At 48.0% G+C, this 17,209-nt stretch overlaps 1 protein-coding gene across 8 annotated transcripts in view; it reads left to right on the top strand.

Annotated features, from left to right (window-relative positions):
* The window catches only part of LGALS8 (galectin 8), a 28,831-nt gene extending 11,775 nt beyond the window's left edge, over nt 1-17,056 (top strand). For 4 of the 8 annotated variants that reach the window (XM_047824645.1, XM_047824648.1, XM_047824647.1 and 1 more), the window contains exons 2-11: nt 253-386; nt 8,303-8,391; nt 9,042-9,252; nt 10,613-10,732; nt 11,372-11,428; nt 12,382-12,408; nt 12,537-12,659; nt 13,081-13,169; nt 13,894-14,059; nt 16,861-17,056. In XM_047824645.1, coding sequence (XP_047680601.1) covers nt 342-386; nt 8,303-8,391; nt 9,042-9,252; nt 10,613-10,732; nt 11,372-11,428; nt 12,382-12,408; nt 12,537-12,659; nt 13,081-13,169; nt 13,894-14,059; nt 16,861-17,010 — 1,077 coding nt within the window. In that variant the 5' untranslated portion in view covers nt 253-341 and the 3' untranslated portion in view covers nt 17,011-17,056. The remainder of the gene's footprint in view (nt 1-252; nt 387-8,302; nt 8,392-9,041; nt 9,253-10,612; nt 10,733-11,371; nt 11,429-12,381; nt 12,409-12,536; nt 12,660-13,080; nt 13,170-13,893; nt 14,060-16,860) is intronic. The other 4 variants (XM_047824646.1, XM_047824650.1, XM_047824651.1 and 1 more) reach the window with 4 other exon arrangements.
* The last annotated feature ends 153 nt before the right edge of the window (nt 17,057-17,209 follow it).

Below are 17,209 nucleotides of genomic sequence, written 5' to 3'. Positions count from 1 at the left end.
TCCCGTGTGGCCATTTTGAGCCCTCTCCTCTACTAATGTATATTTTAAGTCACTGTTTCCTGCTGATAATCCTAAATTGTTTGGCGTGTAAGTACACGAGGGAAGAATGGGGGTCAGATTGTTGATGGTAATAGCAACCTGTTATTTGGTAACTACCAGTAAACTAATATAACTTAAACTTGGAGACAGTTATGATATGAAGAAAAACGATGCATGCTAATTTTTCTTTCCCTCTGTTTTGATTTTACACAGGACAGGTGCCTCCGATTCAATCTGAGAAGTCTTAAAACCTTCGATCATACGTAGAATAGAGACCTCAATCAACGATAAGGTGGAAAAGAATGATGTTGTCCCTAAACAACCTGCAGAATGTCATCTATAACCCGGTAACTGATTCCTATGAAATCACTTTTTGTCTGTGGCAGGATGTAGAGCAAATCCAATTGGATAGTAATTATCCATTCCTGGGGAGGGGAGACCATCAAATTCAGTGAACGTGTATGGAAAGTACCCACTGTGTGAGAGGGACTGTGCCGGTTGCTGACCGAAAAACAGATACGGCCCTCGGACCTCGGTCTGGTGGAGGACAAAGTCACAGTGACCGTACAGGGTGGTGAGAACGTGTTCTGAATGGAGAGCATGGGGTCTGGTGGAGGGAAGCTGACTTTGGTGCTGGGAAGATCATCACAAGACAATATTTTAAAGGAAAATGGATTCATTGCTCTGAAAGTTTTTAATTTTCTTTCTTAATTAGACCCTGGTCACGAGAAGTAAATGTCTCAGCTTTTCCCTTGCCTTTCAAATACTGCTTCGTACTTGAGCAGGGAAAAGGCCAAGAGCTAGTGGCAAGATGGAGAAAGAGAAGAATGAGGGTCTTGTGGTTCAAGGGCCCCAGGGACTGCAGTTGCTGGAACTTTCAGTGTACGTCCTTGGAAATAACTGGTTTTAGTTTTACGTGGTGATTAAGAGTCTTTAGAAATGTCTAGTTTCCACATATATGAAGCTGGATCCTGAATTTAGGTCCAAGATAGAGTTACTTTTTTTTTTTTTTAAATAACCCCCTGTCCCCAGAGACTTGTGGGCAAGAGAGGGACGGTGAGGGTCCCCGAAGCATGACCCTGACCCTGTCTCATTTTCCTGTTATTTACTTTGTAGTTGTAACTCTTTTTCTTAACCTAAGCTTTGACGTCATTGTGCAGAATGAGGTACCATCGCCACATCAAGCAAAACTCAGTTTTAGAAGAAATAGCCTTAAATAGTACTGGCTTCAAAAGGAAGACTTACTGCATTTGAAGTCAGTGAGACATTTAAAATGCTTTTCTGGATCCCAGAGTTCAAAACATCTCAAGGTTGTAGACTGACTTTCTGCAAAGATTTAAAAAAAAAAAAAAATGCTGCCTGTCAAGGGTGACTGAAGTACCGTGTTGGCTCCGGCCTGGAGGGGGAGGGATGGTCAGGTTACACTCCTCAGTTCTGAGCTTCAGTAAGATGACTTCTGTGAACGTTACTCCGAAAGCAGTTTTGCAGGTTAAGGTGCACGCGCATCTTGATGCGAGCACACGGACAGTTCCCGATTTTCTGGGGTTAGCACAGGCAGCTCTAGGGTTGAAACACATCGACGCTGACGTTCATTTCCTGAGGAAGGGCCTGGGGAAGTGGTGCTGCCCCAGGGCAGGAAATGCAGCCAGGGCTCCCAGAAGGCCTTGCTGCCGTTCTGAGCATGGTTCGTGGTGACAGTGTCCCAAAGCAAATAATTTTGGCAGATAGCATATGTACGTATATATATGTATATGTATAGTCTCTTCTCACAAGCAGAAAAGGATGGAGGTAGAAAGATTGAACTTAATAGCAAAAATGACATTGAGCTCTGTCTTTAAATTTCACTTCTTAAATACTCGCAGCGCTGAGCACGCACACTCGGCTCCAGCTCTCCCTCAGGGTTTTGACTGATCGCTCACAAAATAACCATAACGCAAGAAAGTAGTGTTTTCGAAGGCTAGCTTGTACAGTATCCCGGCTGATTACCTTAAAATCTTAGGAATTTTAGCAGCGGCTCAGATTGGCTGTTGTGAGTTAATAGGCCACTTGTAACCATTCGTTCCACCTGGCGCTCAAAAGCTCACCATTCCGCTCTCCTTCGGAAGCTCGCTTCCATGTTACCTTTTTCTCCTTTGTCCCTTACCATTTGACCTGACATCCTTTGTCCCTTACCATTTGACCTTAGAACAAAACAGTAAAATCTTTTAACCTCCGGGTCCCTTCCAGCCTCTGTTCCCTTGTTCTTCCCTTGCTGGTCCCGGTCCTGAGAGCGTCAGCGTCTGTTTCTGAGGACTTGATGTCCTCACCTCAGCTCTGCCCTCTGGTTTTTGTTTTTGTTGTTTTTTTACTCTTTCTTAAATTTTTTTCAACTCTTTCTTAATTTCTTTCTTGTCTTCACTAGTCGTGTCTTTTGCTTTCTCTTTGTGTCTTTCCTGATCATCGTCAGACCTTTTGAGCGCGTACACAGTGTATAAATTGTTCCGGCCTTTTACCTGAGGCTCCCGCTTCTTAGACTTAGTTCAAAACCAAAGTCATGCCTTCCTCCCTGGATCAGCTCCCCTCTCTTGGGTTTGTTTCCGTTTCTGTCCGTGTCTTTCTGCTGTTTAACTTCTGCTGTTCCCGTGCCGCCAAGCCCCGCATAGTTTGAACAGAAGCTGCGTTCAGAATTTCCTTTCATTTGTGTCAAACGTCAGTGGCTTTTCCTTTATCATCGTTTTTAAAATCTGAAGAGAGTATGCGTAAACCATTTGTAAGAATTCAAAGAGTATTTGAGGGTTTCACGAACATAAAATTGCCATCTACCCTGTGCTCAGTTCCCCTCCCTGAGGGCAGTCACATTCAGCAGGTTTTGCAGATCCTTCCTGAGAACACACGTAGTGTCCGAGCGTGCGTGTTGTGTGTATCACTTCATAGATCTGTTTGCCTCCGCATCTGGGTCGTACAACAGGACCCCCCGTTTTGCCGAGTGCTTCGCACAGAGCGAGGGCTCGTGGCCGCCCGCTTTTCCAACAGCATTTGCTCTCTTTTGCTCTCTTCACGTCTCTGTGTCACAGTTTGGAGATTCTGGCAATATTTCAGACTTTTTCATTATTATCATATTTGTTATGGCGATCGGTGATTACAGCTTCCTGAAAGCTCAGATGATGGTTTGCTTTTTTAAGCAATATTTTTAAGTTAAGGAATGCACTTTTTTAAAGATATAATGCTATTGCACACTTAACAGACAGCAGTATAATGTAACCGTAACTTTTTTTTTAAGTTTATTTTGAGAGAGAGAGAGAGAGAGAGAGAGAGCATGCACAAGCAGGGGAGGGGCAGGGAGATGAGAGAGAGAATCCCAAGCAGACTCTGTGCAGTCAGCTCAGAGCCCGATGTGGGGCTCGAACCCACGAACTGCAAGAACATGACACAAGCTGAAATCAAAAGACGCGTAACTGACTGAGCCACCTGGATACCCCGAAACAACTTTTTTATGCACTGGGAAACCAAAAAATTTATCTGAATAGCTTTATTGCAGTGTTCACTTTATTGAAGCGGTTTAGAAACTGAACCCACGATATCTCCGAGGTATGCCTGTATATAAACTGCTGTGTTTGCGGCTTTTTTCCATTTGATACATTTTGGAGAAACTGGCACACTTACAGCTTCTCACTTATTTTCATGGCTGCATAATTGGGCCACTGTATGGATATACTCTAACTCCTTTAACCAGTCTCCATTAAAGGACTGTTTCCTTTTGTGATTGTATGTAGTGCTGTGATGTACATCCCAGTATATGCATCTTTAAGCATACGTGCCAGTATTTTATAGGATAAATCTGTAAAAGCGGAATCACTGGGCCAAAAGATATGATTGCCATTTCATTATCTTTTTTTAATCTTCTGTATTTTTCCGTGTCCGAGATGTTGACAGTCTTCCTGTATCGAAAGGACTTCCTTGATATGACTGTCCAGCCTGACCGATCGATCGTTCTCTCCTTTCTCTCTCATTGGCTGCATCAAGGTCTCCGACACACACCCCATTGTGATGATTCACTGGCACAGTCCTGCTCACGGCTGCCACTTACTGTAGTGAAGTGATAGCAAAGTCATAAAGGGAGAGGCACCTGGGGCAAAGTCTGAGGGGGACCAGGCGCAAGGTCCCATGGGTCCTCTCTCAGTGGAGTCACCCAAGATGGACTTAAATCCCCCAGCCCCAAGCTGTCATGGTGCATGTGAAACGTCGCCTACCGGGGAAGCTCATCAGAGACTCCCTGCCGGGAGATCGTATCTGGGGCCGGTCTCGCAGACTGCTTCTGCCTAGCACGTACCGAAATTCCAGACTCCTGGAAGGGGAGCAGGTTTTTAGCATAAATTGGATTGTTTGCACGCAGTTGGCGAACAGGAGACCGCCCTTTTCCGTGTGGGTGGTGGGTGCTGTCCCCAAATCCAAGTTCCTAGACACCAGCCAAGGGCCAACCTCGTAAGGAGGCCACCTTTCAAGGACAGCAGTCAGTTCTGCTTTGTTCCCTTTTCTGCACACTCCCTCGCTTTACAAACCCATCGAGGCTTTGCCCCTGACTTTTCCTTCCTCTCAGTTTATCTACCTGGATATCTTTAATAATCACCTCTGCTCTGACTTTAGAGATGAGTTCTGGCCCTTCACTTAACTTGTGCTGAATCTCCCACTCTGTTCAGTCATACGGGCTCTTTCTTAGATGTCCTGCTGAGCCGTCGCACGGGAAGCGTTCAGAACTAAACTCCTCATCATCCTTCTGAATCCGTTTCCTCCCCAGTTTCACCATTTTAGTTGGTGGCCCGATATAGATGGTTTCCTTTGAAATACTTCTCGTACCTCGCTCTTCCTCTCCCCGCCCGTGGTGTCTGCTTCCATCAGCCTGGATTATATTTTCTCCTTATGCCAGGCTTCCTGCAAGTAGCCAGTCTCCCAGATAACCCCTGCCCTCGGGCACATTTTTACCCTCCTGGATGTTGTTCTTAAACCCCGTTTTCATTATATCATCCTTTTTGTTTTTAACATATTTAAAAAAATTGTTTTCATGTTTAGAGAGAGAGTGTGCGTGGGGGAGGGGCAGAGAGAGAGAGAGAGAGAGAGAGAGAGAGAGAGAGAGAGAGGATCCCAAGCAGGCTCCACCCCTGTCAGCGCAGAGCCTGGGGCGGGGCTCGAGCCCACGAACCGGGAGATCATGACCTGAGTGGAAATTAAGAGTCCGACGCTTAACCAGTTGAGCCACACAGGTACCCCGTACCCCTCGTTGTAGCGCTCTAAAATCTGACCCTGCCTGTCTGGCACTGCTCCCTTGCTGCTTACTCTCTAGCAGACATGTTTTATCTTTTCCTGCCTCCCTGCTTTTGTAAATGGACATTTCTACCCGAACTGGCTTTCTCCTCCTAAGCTCCCAGCTCAAATCACACCTCCACCATAAAGTGTCTCTGGGCAGCTCGGAACTCTTTATACACTTTTCTGAAGCTCTGATTTGGCACTGGCTTACCACCCCGTATTTTAAGCCGTTGAGTCGGTCGTGGTTTGTAGTTGCGAGCATAAAAGCCAGTCTCTAAGCAGAGATGATTAATTTATTAATTGCTAAACTAAGATTTATCAAATGATACTGCGTGGTTCTCCGGATCGCTGGTAGGTGTGAAGAACCGGACTTGGCAAGGCCGGGTCACGGACAGCGTCCAAAGTCCCGCCTGAAGTGTTTCCGCCGAGACCTCTGGCGCCACCCCTGGACACAGGTGGTACTGGCAACACCGCCAGCGCCTCCACTGCGCCTGCGCGTGGCCGCTGCCCGCTGGCGGAGCGAACGCCGCCGCCTGATGGCGGCTTCTTGGCCCTGGCTCCAACTTCGAGTCTGAGGCGGGGCTGCTGAGTGACGGGGTTTCGTCGTACACCCTTGCGGCTCGCTGCAGTCTGGGTGAGGCCGGATGTTCGCCAGGTGGAGAGGATCTTCCAGGCGTGGAAGGAGACTGTGATTCTGAACAGCCAGAGGGTCATGTTTCTCCTCTACTCCTTCCACGGGTATCTGACTTCTTCCCGGCTGTGCTAGAAGCGCCTCACGCAGGGGCCGTCGTGCGTCTTTCTAGCTGGAGTCCACCCACGACCGTCGGGTGGAGCAGACGCTGAATAAGTCGCCCTGAAACAGGCGAAGCGGGATGAGTCAGGATGTTTTGGGAGAAAACACTACACTCAACGAGTGGGGCTTAAGCTCCTGGTGTCTCCAGAGCGATCGCAACTGTGTTTTAATTTTTTTCCACATAAATTCTTTGCGAAGCATCAAAGCTTGAAGTTGCCTACCAAATCATGCCCTTCTCGCTTTTCACAGGAGCAGTTTTGAGTTGAGTCTGTGGGCTGCAGGGCATTTTGTGTTACGTGGCCCAGGTCCCTCGAGGGTTACATCATTTAGGGTGCTCTCCCAAGCGGAAAGCATTCGTCCAGATGCCGAAAACAGCAAGTGACTAAACTGTTCAGCGCTGTTGTTTCTTAGACTGGAACGACTGAGTAACGATCGCAAAGAACGTATTAGCAGTGATGGGAATAGATTAGTGGTCTCAGAAAGCCCTTTCCAACCCTAAAATTATGCAACAAAACTTGCGGTTATAAAGATATAAACGCTTATTTTCGGGAAAATATAAAAATACATGATGAAAAACACAATCCCGCCTCAATGAGAAAACTATTAACATTTTTGGCTTATTTTTTTGATGTTTATTATTAACTTAGTTGGGATCAAACCGTGTATAGTTTTGTAGGCTCTTTTCTCACTAATACTGTCCCTAACATTTTTGCATTATTAAACATTCTGCATCAGTAGAATTTGAATAGGCGTAAGACTTGAAGCTACAAAAGCAGGTCTCCGTTTATTAAGAGACTTACGCTGAGGAAGGGAATCCGCCGCGGCCCGGAAGATCAGTGTGCGAGCGGAGGGCCTTGCACGTTCCCTGCACAAAACCCACGGCTTTGACGGGCGGCTGCGGCCACACCGTGCACATCTGGGGGGTGTTCTTGGGTGTGACGGGCGCTGCTCATCCCAGCCGCCCTGCCCGCCGCGTCTGCCGTGATGCCAGATGCCCGCCGGCCTCGGTTACTTCCGGTTTCCGTTCATCTCTGCTCGTCGGTTAAAGCCACGACCCGCGCTGCTCGTCGTGCGTGTGGGGCTGCCAGAACCCCGGCACCGGGCTGGCGGGAGCGCGTTCGTCTGACCTCGGTCCTGGGGATGTAAAGGAGCCGGCCCGCCCCGTGCAGCTCCCGGGCCGGGCGGGGTGTACGGTGCCACGGCCCAGGGTCCGGAAAGGGCTCCACGGAGGAGACCGCGCTTGAGGCGAGAATTTCAGCTTAGGAGCGACCAATCCGCAACCACTTGGATGTGCCCTCTCTTGTTTTAGGCCTCAGCTCTTGGCGACCAAGGGCTACCTTGGAGAGGTTTTAGCATGCGTGACACAACTCGGGGGAGCTTGGCGGGAGGTCTGATGGGGTCCGGCCGGCTTGGCTTGCTCCGACGCTCCCGAGGGGAAGAGGGTGGGGGTTGTGATGCCGCGGACGCAGCCGGTGGACGGGGAGCGTGGTGGGGTCACCCCCGCGGAAGGGGATCTGATGGTGCGTCCGGCCCCAGACAAAGAGGTGGGGCTCCGGGTGATGAGGGGGCAAGAGGAGACACGGATACCGTGTCGAACCCAAGCCCGGGACCGGGTCAGGCCACGGGGTGGGGGTGAGGGGGGGGGTGCTGCTGCGTCCGGAGAGGCCACAGGCGCCCAGGGTCATCCCTGAGGTCTCGTGGTTCTGGTTTCCAGCAGGGCCGGTGAGCTGTGGGCGGGAGGCCTGGCAGGGATTAGACACCCCCATCCCAGGTGTGGGGGAGGGGCTCACCTGGTGCCCCTCTACAAGCGGCCGGTGAGTGTCCCGGTCTCCATCAGTGTGGGCAAGGGACCTGGTGTGGTCTCGGTCCTGCCGTCCGGATCATCCATGGAATGTTAGGAAAAGGGGAGGGGGAGGGGACCTGACTTCCAGCAAGTTGTTTTTTCTAGATCATAATTGTCCTATTAAGTATCTTATTTCACAAAGCCCTCGGCCAAATAAAATGTTCTGTGAACTTTTGCCGTGTCTTTTCCCACAGAACTCAGGTGTATAGATATTGTCACTATCTCAGCTGTTTGAACAGTGATTTGGAAAATGCTAGATTCTGAGCAGATTTGTATGCAGACTTTCAAAATGTAGTCTTTCCGTTTTGTTTATGTAAACGTACATTTGTTACAATCATTTTTCCTAGGTAATCCCCTATGTCGGGACGATTCCTGAGCAGTTGGAGCCTGGAACTTTGATTGTGATACGTGGGCATGTTCCTTGTGATTCGGACAGGTAAAAACCATGGTGTGAGATGGAGGAAGTGACTACGCTGTCTTCTCGTGACTGTGGAACAACCACAGAAACTGATGTGGGGAGACCATTTTGATACTCTTGAGGCCAAGGTGCCGAGGAGACTGGAATGAAGACCGAAGAGTTTTTCATTTTATTGTTCGAAGTGTGGTTGGAATATGATCAGATACACGGTTAATGACAGGGACTGTGGTCAGACGCCAGGGACGAGGTCCCCACGGCATCTCTGAAGATCGATTTCGGGCTGTTTTGTCTGAGGCTCGCTTTGGGCACAAATTGTGGACTAGGCGGTGTCAGGGCCGGGCCAGCTCTCTGTGGCTGATGCCCGGGTAACAGTGGTTTAAATAAGTGAAAGTGAACTCTGAAGGAGAAAGCCCAGACAGACATTTCCAGGTGACTGTCATCTAGAGAAGCAGGCTTCGGGGTCACCGTTCTGCTGTCCCCAGGGCGAGGTCCTTCCTGTTTCTCCTGGCTCGAGGCAGCTAGAAGCCCGGCCCTCACTTCCATGTTCTGGGTAGCTGGGTGGGTGCGCGGGGGTGAGTCGCGGGTGACTCAGCTCGCCAGGCCTCCACCTGCAGCCCACCCCCTGGCTGCCCACGACCCTCCCTCCTCACTCCTCCTCACTCCCGCAGGTTCCAGGTGGATCTGCAGTGCGGCAGCAGCGTGAAGCCCCGCGCCGACGTGGCCTTTCATTTCAATCCCCGCTTCAAGTGGTCCGACTGCATCGTCTGCAATACTCTGAAAAATGAAAAATGGGGATGGGAGGAGATCACCTATGACACGCCTTTCAAGAAAGAAAAATCTTTTGAAATTGTGATTATGGTGTTGAAAGACAAATTCCAGGTGGGTTTGGGAGAATGAAGGTAATGAGAAGTGGCACCCAAGGCAGGCTTGCACGTTGGCGAACCCGCCCTTACGTTACTTAAGTCTAGAGAAAGAGTGGCTTTATCGTTTTGCCCTGAAGTAGGGGCACGGAGGGTACCTAAGTGTGAGCTGGGGCGCAGCTTCTGCCTGCGCCTCGTGGCATCTGGAATTGTGGGGCCGGGGCCTCCAGACCTCTTTGTGTGTGGCATTTCTGCTGCACAGCCGAGCTTACTTCTGAATTGGCGCAGAGCTGTATAAATTGTGGGAGAGTAAACTGTGGTCACCGTCACCCGGGGCGGGGGTTGGGAATCTGGAACTAACAGATCAATGGGGAATCCTGCCACAAGTCCTTCAGGATCGTGAGATTCTAGATCCCGAGTTGTTAGAAGTCCCACCGCTGGCCTCATCGAGCGGTCTAGACACAGTGCTTATGGTGCGTACGTGTGATGGAGAGGGTGGCCCTAGAGCTTTGGATGCACCTGCCCGCAAGCCCCATAGAACCTCGAACCCCGCAGACTAGAGAGAGATTCGCACAATTTAGCGTGAAAACCTCCCATCTCAGGCTCGGACTCCATTCTTCCCTCCCTTCCCCGGCTTCTTGGGTGCTTGTACCTGTATCCTCCTCTAAAACCCTTGTTCCTGTCCTGTTGTGTGTTTTCCTGTGTTTATTTTACGTGCCAAGGGGATTTTAAGCTCCTTGAGGTCCGAGACCGTTTCGTATCCTGCTTGTTTTCCCGACATTCCCTATTTGGGAGGGAAGGACAGGGTTATGTGCTGCGGGCACTCACGGGAGTGACTTGATCACAACAGCAGCCCCTTTCTTCAGGAAGAGCTTTGTCCTGCTCTAAGCAGGAATCGCAGATAAATTGAGTAGCTTGCCCATGTCCGTTCATTCAGGATTCAACAAATATTTACTGAAAGCCTGCCACGTGCAGCGTCCTCTTCCTTAGAGTGTGGTCCTCAAGGAGAGCAGGTGGGCAAGCTTGCCGGGCAGATTGCTAACCTGGGTTCACAGGCCTAGTGCATCCGGGGAACCGCTGAACCCCGGATGCCTCCTGTACACGTGTCGGTGCACACATGCGTGTAATATATTCATGAATGCCTAATTGGTGTGGAGGGAGAGGGTCCATGGTGACTAATCAGATCAGAGCTCAAAGGAAGTTAAGAACCACTGCTAGTGTTATGGATGCTTTCAGTCACAGTTTGATCAGACGTGTAATGTGCAGACCTGGGGGAAGAGGTATAAAATGAAACCCAAGGAAACGGGATTTAAATTTGGACACGTTAACATATTAACTTTTTTTTTCTGGGGGTGGCGGGGTGTTCTGTGTCCATCTAGGTGGCGGTAAATGGGAAACATATCCTGCTCTATGCCCACAGGATTAGCCCGGAGAAGATAGACACTCTGGGCATTTATGGCAAAGTGAATATTCACTCAGTTGGTTTTAGCTTCAGCTCGGTGAGTACCCTTCCATAGCTTGGGGTCTTTGATGATGTTTTCTGATGAAATGGTAGCAAGTATCTTTAATTAACATCTTCCTTTAAGATAAAAATACTATAAATGTCTCCATCATGAGTATGTTAATTTCCTAGAAACAAAGCTTTCAGACTAGTAGTGCGCCATTTAGCGCTCTAATGTCCGTAGGATCTTAAATCTAGTATGGTTCTGACAACAACAATAAAAAACCCCAAACAGTAATTACAAAACAAAACCCTTTGGAACAGGGGCTAATTCCCTGACACAGGTGAACAGTGGAGGATTTCTCCTGAGATCACTTCCTAGAAGCGGAATGTCTTGAGAGGGTATTTGCATTTTAAGTTATGACAGATACTGCTAGCTTGCCCTTCAAGAAGATTCTAGCAGTGTGCAGTCTCAGCAGCTGTGCCCATTTGTCACATTCCTCTCGACACTCGTTCTTAGGCTCTTTGAGGTCTGTCCATCTGATAAGGGGGCAGAGGACCCTAATGTTAAGTGCATTTTTGGATCATGACTCTCAAGCCTATTTTCACGTTTAACACTATTTGTAATTCTTTTTGAGATGTAAGGGAGGTTATATTTAGAATTCTGACAGATGTCAAAAATTAATCTTATCTTTAGGATTTAAGAAGTACCCAGACGTCTACTCTGGAACTGACAGAGATAAGTAAAGAAAATGTAAATATTCAATCTTTTAAATAACCACCAGTTGAAAAATGTTCTTTTAGTTGTCAAGTAAATCAGGTGGCAGGCAGGCTGAGTTTTTAAAAGTTATGTTAAAAAATTTTTTTTCTTAGTGTTCATTTTTGAGAGAGCCAGAGGCCAAGCTGGGGAGGGGCAGAGAGAGAGGGAAACACAGAATCCGAAGCAGGCTCCAGGCTCTGAGCTGTCAGCACAGAGCTGACGTGGGGCTTGAACTCATGAACCGTGAGATCATGACCAGAGCCGAAGTCGGACGCTTAACCGGCTGAGCCATCCAGGTGCCCCCCAAAGTTATGTTTTTAACTTGTGAAAAATTGTTTTTAATATCAAGAAGGTGGGAGTAATCATTTGCAGACTAAGGCCTCTACTTCTGTGGGACCAGGCACTGGAAGTTTCGCAGATGGTTGAGCCATCAGTGTCTGTGACCACCACCCACCGTTCTTCTGTAAAAAACCTCTCTCTTAACTGTTGAGTAAACTGTCTCACAGTATTTATAAATGTTGAACACAGTCGGCGCATTGGGAAGCAAACTTCCACATGTATCTTCTCCCCTGTAGTAACAAGTACAGTCTAAACACTGAGTCTTTGTCATTAATGGAAAAAGTTACATCTTACTGATCTCAGAGCATGTGACCTCAGAGAATATAATCTCAGCATTTTGGGAGCCCCTTGGAAAGAACAAGTAAAACATGTGTAAAGTTCATGTGTGGTCCTAGGACTGTAGGACTATCAGACCGTGTTCCCAGCCTGAGCACCCTTCACAGCCTGATACCACACCTGTCAGAAAGCATAGGCCGCTGTGTGTCACATCCAAGGCCAAGCGGGTGCTACTACCCCAGGCTCTGGCCATTTCAACCAGTAAGATCTGACTGCTCGTGTTGTAATTTTTCCCTTTCAAATGTCTTCATTTTGACTTTCTCTTCCAATAGGTACAAAAGTCTGGCACATCACAGTTTGTAAGTATTTTTGCCTAGATTATAATATATGGAATGTTTTATAGAATCGCCCAGGAAATGAATAGTTTAAACCTTGGAAGCCAGCTTCATTTTTTCCACACCTTATTGCAGAACTGTTTCCCCAACAGCCTAGTAATAGAGGAGACATTTCTAAAATCGTACCCAGAACTGTCTACACCAAGAGCAAAGGTTCGACTGCCAATCACAGTTTGACTTGCGCCAAAATACTACCTACCAACTGTTTGTCAAAGGTTTGAAGAGCCAAAAATTTTCTTAATTCTGTTTAACAAATTAAGTTTTAATTAGCTGGTATATGTAACTTCCACCCTCAGTAGAAACCCACAGGAGCCACTTTGCACTTCTGTGCTGATCCTGGACAGATAAGAGTTGGCCGGGCGTAGTCTCTGAGCCAGGAGTGTGCTTCCTTAACGTCTCCCCTCAGGCAGGACGTGTGGCCCAGCTGCAGTCCCCAACGCAGGCAGGTCCCGTGTCCCGTGAACCCATTTCATCGCGTGAACCGTTTTTGGCGAGTCTCTGCTGTGAGCCAGGCAGTGCCGACCACTGGGGTTTTACAGGGTCATGGCCTTTAAATGTTAAAATGTATCTTCGGACACTTGTCCCACGAGACCCCTTTCTGCAGGCTTCCTGGTGCCGACTGTGGTCTCTTTACAGACTCTGCCATTCGTTGCGAGGTTGAACTCCTCGATGGGCCCTGGACGAACTGTCGTCATTAAAGGAGAAGTGAATACAAATGCCAAAGGGTCAGTACCGTTGTTACCACTAATGGTGCGAAGAGTTTGCACGTGTCTCTCTTGTTGCCTTAGACCCCAGACAGTCTTGTGGGACAGGCGGGAGCCGTGTCCCAGTCCTCACCTGGAAGCCGAGACCATCAGAGCAAGAGCTTCGAAGTCACGCCGCTAACCAGACTGTCTACGGCTGGTTGGGGCAGAACCAGGACTCAGGCCCAGTGTTCTGAGCTAGGCTTTTTGTGGCCAGACAAGAGGGTGGCATTTTTGTCCCCACCCCAGCCTGCCTTGTAGAACTCCAGGGCAGCTGCGAGGTCAGGTAACGTTGGTTAGGGCCCCTCACCACATGTGACTTAACCACCTTTCCTAGAGATGTTCAGACTTCTGAAAGCTTGAAATTAGCTATTTCCTAGAAAATAGTACATTTGCAAGAACACTTGCGAGGACCCCATCCCCCTGCAGCCTAAAGTAATAGGCATGTGGTTTACTTGCTCTTCAGCTGCTTCCCAACCAGACCTGTGGCCTCAACACTGAGGCTAAAAAACTATAAATTTTTCTATATTTTTATCAGTGGAGCGATAACTAAATTTAAAATTTTACCTTCATCTGCATTCCTGTCTGTGTGCATACATGTGTTTTGTGTCGTGATCAGAGTTCAATTCTGATTCTTAAAATGGCAGAAACTGCACGTCCTTCTACTTGGTTAATTAGGGTTTTTTTTTTTTTATTCTCTCAAAAGCTTTAATGTTGACCTAATATCAGGAAAGTCCAAGGATATTGCTCTCCACTTGAACCCACGCCTGAATATTAAAGCATTTGTAAGAAATTCTTTTCTTCACGAGTCCTGGGGAGAAGAAGAGAGAAATATTACCTGTTTCCCATTTAGTCCCGGGATGTACTTTGAGGTAAGATGATCTTATGGGACAGGAAAAAGAATCCTGGGAGGAGGGGTGGGATAAATGGTCTACTTACGTCAAGTCCTAGCTTAATATGTGGAGATAGCACGTAGTTTTTGTTTATGTGGAGACTGTCTGCATTATAAAAGGGGCATTCAAAATACAATCAGTCTAAATGGCACAGCCAGTAGAATACTGTATTATTTGCCCTGGGATTCTTACTGTGTGGCCCATATTAGTTCATAGGAATTTGAGGAATAGGAATTTTAACAGGAGCCTTGCCTCAGGACTGGAAAAACACGTTTAGGATAATCCCCTGTGTACATGAGCACACAGGAACTATAAAACTGCCTGCACTCTCCCTCACGTGCCGTCTTGGTTATAGATAGCTTTAGGTGGCAGTCCTTTCTTACAGGGAGTTTGTCCTGTTTGTAAATATTCAAGGAAAGAGATGTTTAGACCCTGGAACTCGAAGGTCAGGTAACTTTTTTAGGGCCCCTCATCTCGTGTGACTTGAGAACATACTGTCCCGGGTCCCCCAAACGTGTGAATATCATGGTGACACAACCTTTCCGAAAACGTTTCTGGATGCCCAGCAGACAGTAGTTTTTTCGACGCGGACGCTGGGTGGTTGGCAAGGTTCAGTCACTAGTTGAGGTGACGTACTGCCTCCCATGGTCATTTAGGGTCACTGATTTAGGGTCCTGCTTCTACATTTTAAAACTGTCACTTGCTCTGGATCAGTAGGTTGAGTTTTTGAGCACTCATCAAAACCAGTTGTTAAAAAGCAGGAACACCAAGACTGAATAAAAGACAGCAGCTGGACATGAATGTGTATTCCTAAGTTCTGGTATGTGGGGTAACAGTTGTGACCTCATCATAGGAGGGTCCCTGGAAATTGTGGATACTGGTTTGGAAGTCAGGGGCATGCAGGAGGGTGAAGTTAAAGGTGGGTTTTCCAGATGGAGGGGATGATTTGAACAAGTCACTGGAGGTGGGGAGGGCAGCACAGGGGTTTGTCGGCTTGGCAAGAATCCAGGTATAAGAGGACACTTGGGGCTCACTGGAGGGAGACAGAAGTGACTGCTCCAGAAGGAAGTGGATCCTTGTGGTTGGTGACAGGAAACCAGTGACTAACCTGCTTTTTGATCTGGGCCCCATCCATGTTTGCTACTGGATTAAAATGGAAAAGGACAAAAATTCCTTTAAAATCTTTTCCTTAGCTTTCTACCTCAGGAACAGTCATTACCTCATGTTGGATTATTTTTAAGTTTCTGTAGTGACCGATTTTTCTCTGCTTCAGACTCCTGCCTTTTCAATATGCTTTTATTGCGATCCTTGGATTTTCCCATTATGCCATTACTTTGATTTTAACCAGTTATCTTCTGTCCCCTTTTGTTTCAAATTCATTTATCAGTTCCAGCTACTCGTTTAAAAAATACCTTTGTTTTGTTTTAATCAAATCATGTTCTTACGAGCTGTTCGTAACATCAGATAGTTGGGGGGGGCGGGGTTTGGGACTGGCTTTTGCACATGGTTATAGTATCTGTTCTGCAGGAGTGCATCTTCCAGGCCGCGTGCCCTTCCTTTCCATCGGTAATGCAGGGCGCCGCACCTGCTGTGTCGTACGATGTTGGTGACTGACGGACCTTCCCACTACATGCCTCTGATGCCAGCTTGTTTTCCCTTCTGGGCATGAGGCTGTTGTTTTGTGTTGAGATTTCTGTTAAATGTATGTTACCAAAGGTCCCTTCCTCCTGGTTGAAACTGGGATTTCCAGCACTGTTGTGAGGATAATGTGGTTCCAGTTACTGGTATTTTCCTCGGTTCTCTACATAGACCTAGAGCCTGTTTCTGTCCATTCATTGTTTTATCCAAGGAATCGCCCCCAGCAGCCATTTATCACCAGTCAGAGCAGAATAAATAACCTGTTTCTCTGCAGATTCAGATTCTGCCTCCGGCTGGCCCCCGGGGGTGGAGCCAGGTGTGAGGCAGGCTGAGCTGCTCTTCAGAAGCTTCGTGGTGCAGGTTCACCAGACTGGTCTTTGCCGTGTGGCTGGAGAATACACGGTAGCGTGGTGGCCAGGCCGGCAGCGGGAAGTATGAGGCTGACGTGTCAAAGTGATTTAAAAGGACTGTAGTTTCTTTTGATGTTCACGGGTTTGTGTTAGGCAGAGACAGCTCTGAAAGGCTAGCACAGAAGGCTGACAACTGGCCACGGACGTGAGCTCACTCTGCCAGAAGGCCAGTTGCTCCAGAGAGCCACAGAATCCTGAGCTTGAGACACAGATGGGAGACCACGATGTGCGGAGCTGGGGTGGAAATGGAGTCAAGGTTGCCACGCGGCTGTGCAGTCCCAGCGAGTGCCCTAAAAGCTCTGAAATTCTCTACTGTGGCATTTGTCTAAGATCCTGGGGTTTAAGGCCGAAGAGTCATGATCCAGGTCCCTTGGTTTCTAGCCTGTTACTTGCAGTCAGCTCCTCTGTAAGGGTCAAGATGGCTGTTTTCCTACGTCATTACGGTTCCCAGACACGGGGAGGGGAGGGGGGTGTGGGGAGGGAACAACTTCCCATTTCGCTGGGAAAAGGTGCAGTGGATGGAGGGTGCTGAGGGAAGGCAGGCCTCGGGCCCTGGGGACAGCGTGAAGCTGCAAGCATGTTCAGAGTCCCTTCCCCAAGTGGGATGAGGCAGAAGGTGCCACTACTGGATACACTTTAGTCAGAATCTTAGAAGGGACGTTAACACCAGCGGGCTGGGAGAACTGCCTAAACCGAGGAAAGCCACTAATGTTGTGTGTACTTTCCTTCCAGATGATAATTTATTGTGACGTTAGAGAATTCAAGGTTGCCGTAAATGGTGTACACAGCCTGGAGTACAAACACAGATTTAAAGAGCTTAGCAATATTGACACGCTGGAAATTGATGGAGATATTCACTTACTGGAAGTCAGAAGCTGGTAGCCGACATGCTTGCTACAAAAACTGAAATACAAAATGGCTTATGTGACACTGGCCTTGCTAAAGTGCATCTATTCTTGTTTATCTATATTGTTAAAATGAGCTTGCATAACAAAGTCCTTCTAGGTGTTCTGGGTCTTGCCACGCAGCGAGCGTGGCTTTGTCTAGCCACAGGGTAAGGAAATTCAAGGCAACAACAACT

The sequence above is a fragment of the Prionailurus viverrinus genome, chromosome D2, assembly GCF_022837055.1.
Source record: "Prionailurus viverrinus isolate Anna chromosome D2, UM_Priviv_1.0, whole genome shotgun sequence".
Lineage (NCBI taxonomy): Eukaryota > Metazoa > Chordata > Mammalia > Carnivora > Felidae > Prionailurus > Prionailurus viverrinus.
Note: the sequence above shows the minus strand (reverse complement) of the source record. Positions and strands in the feature narration are given on the sequence as shown.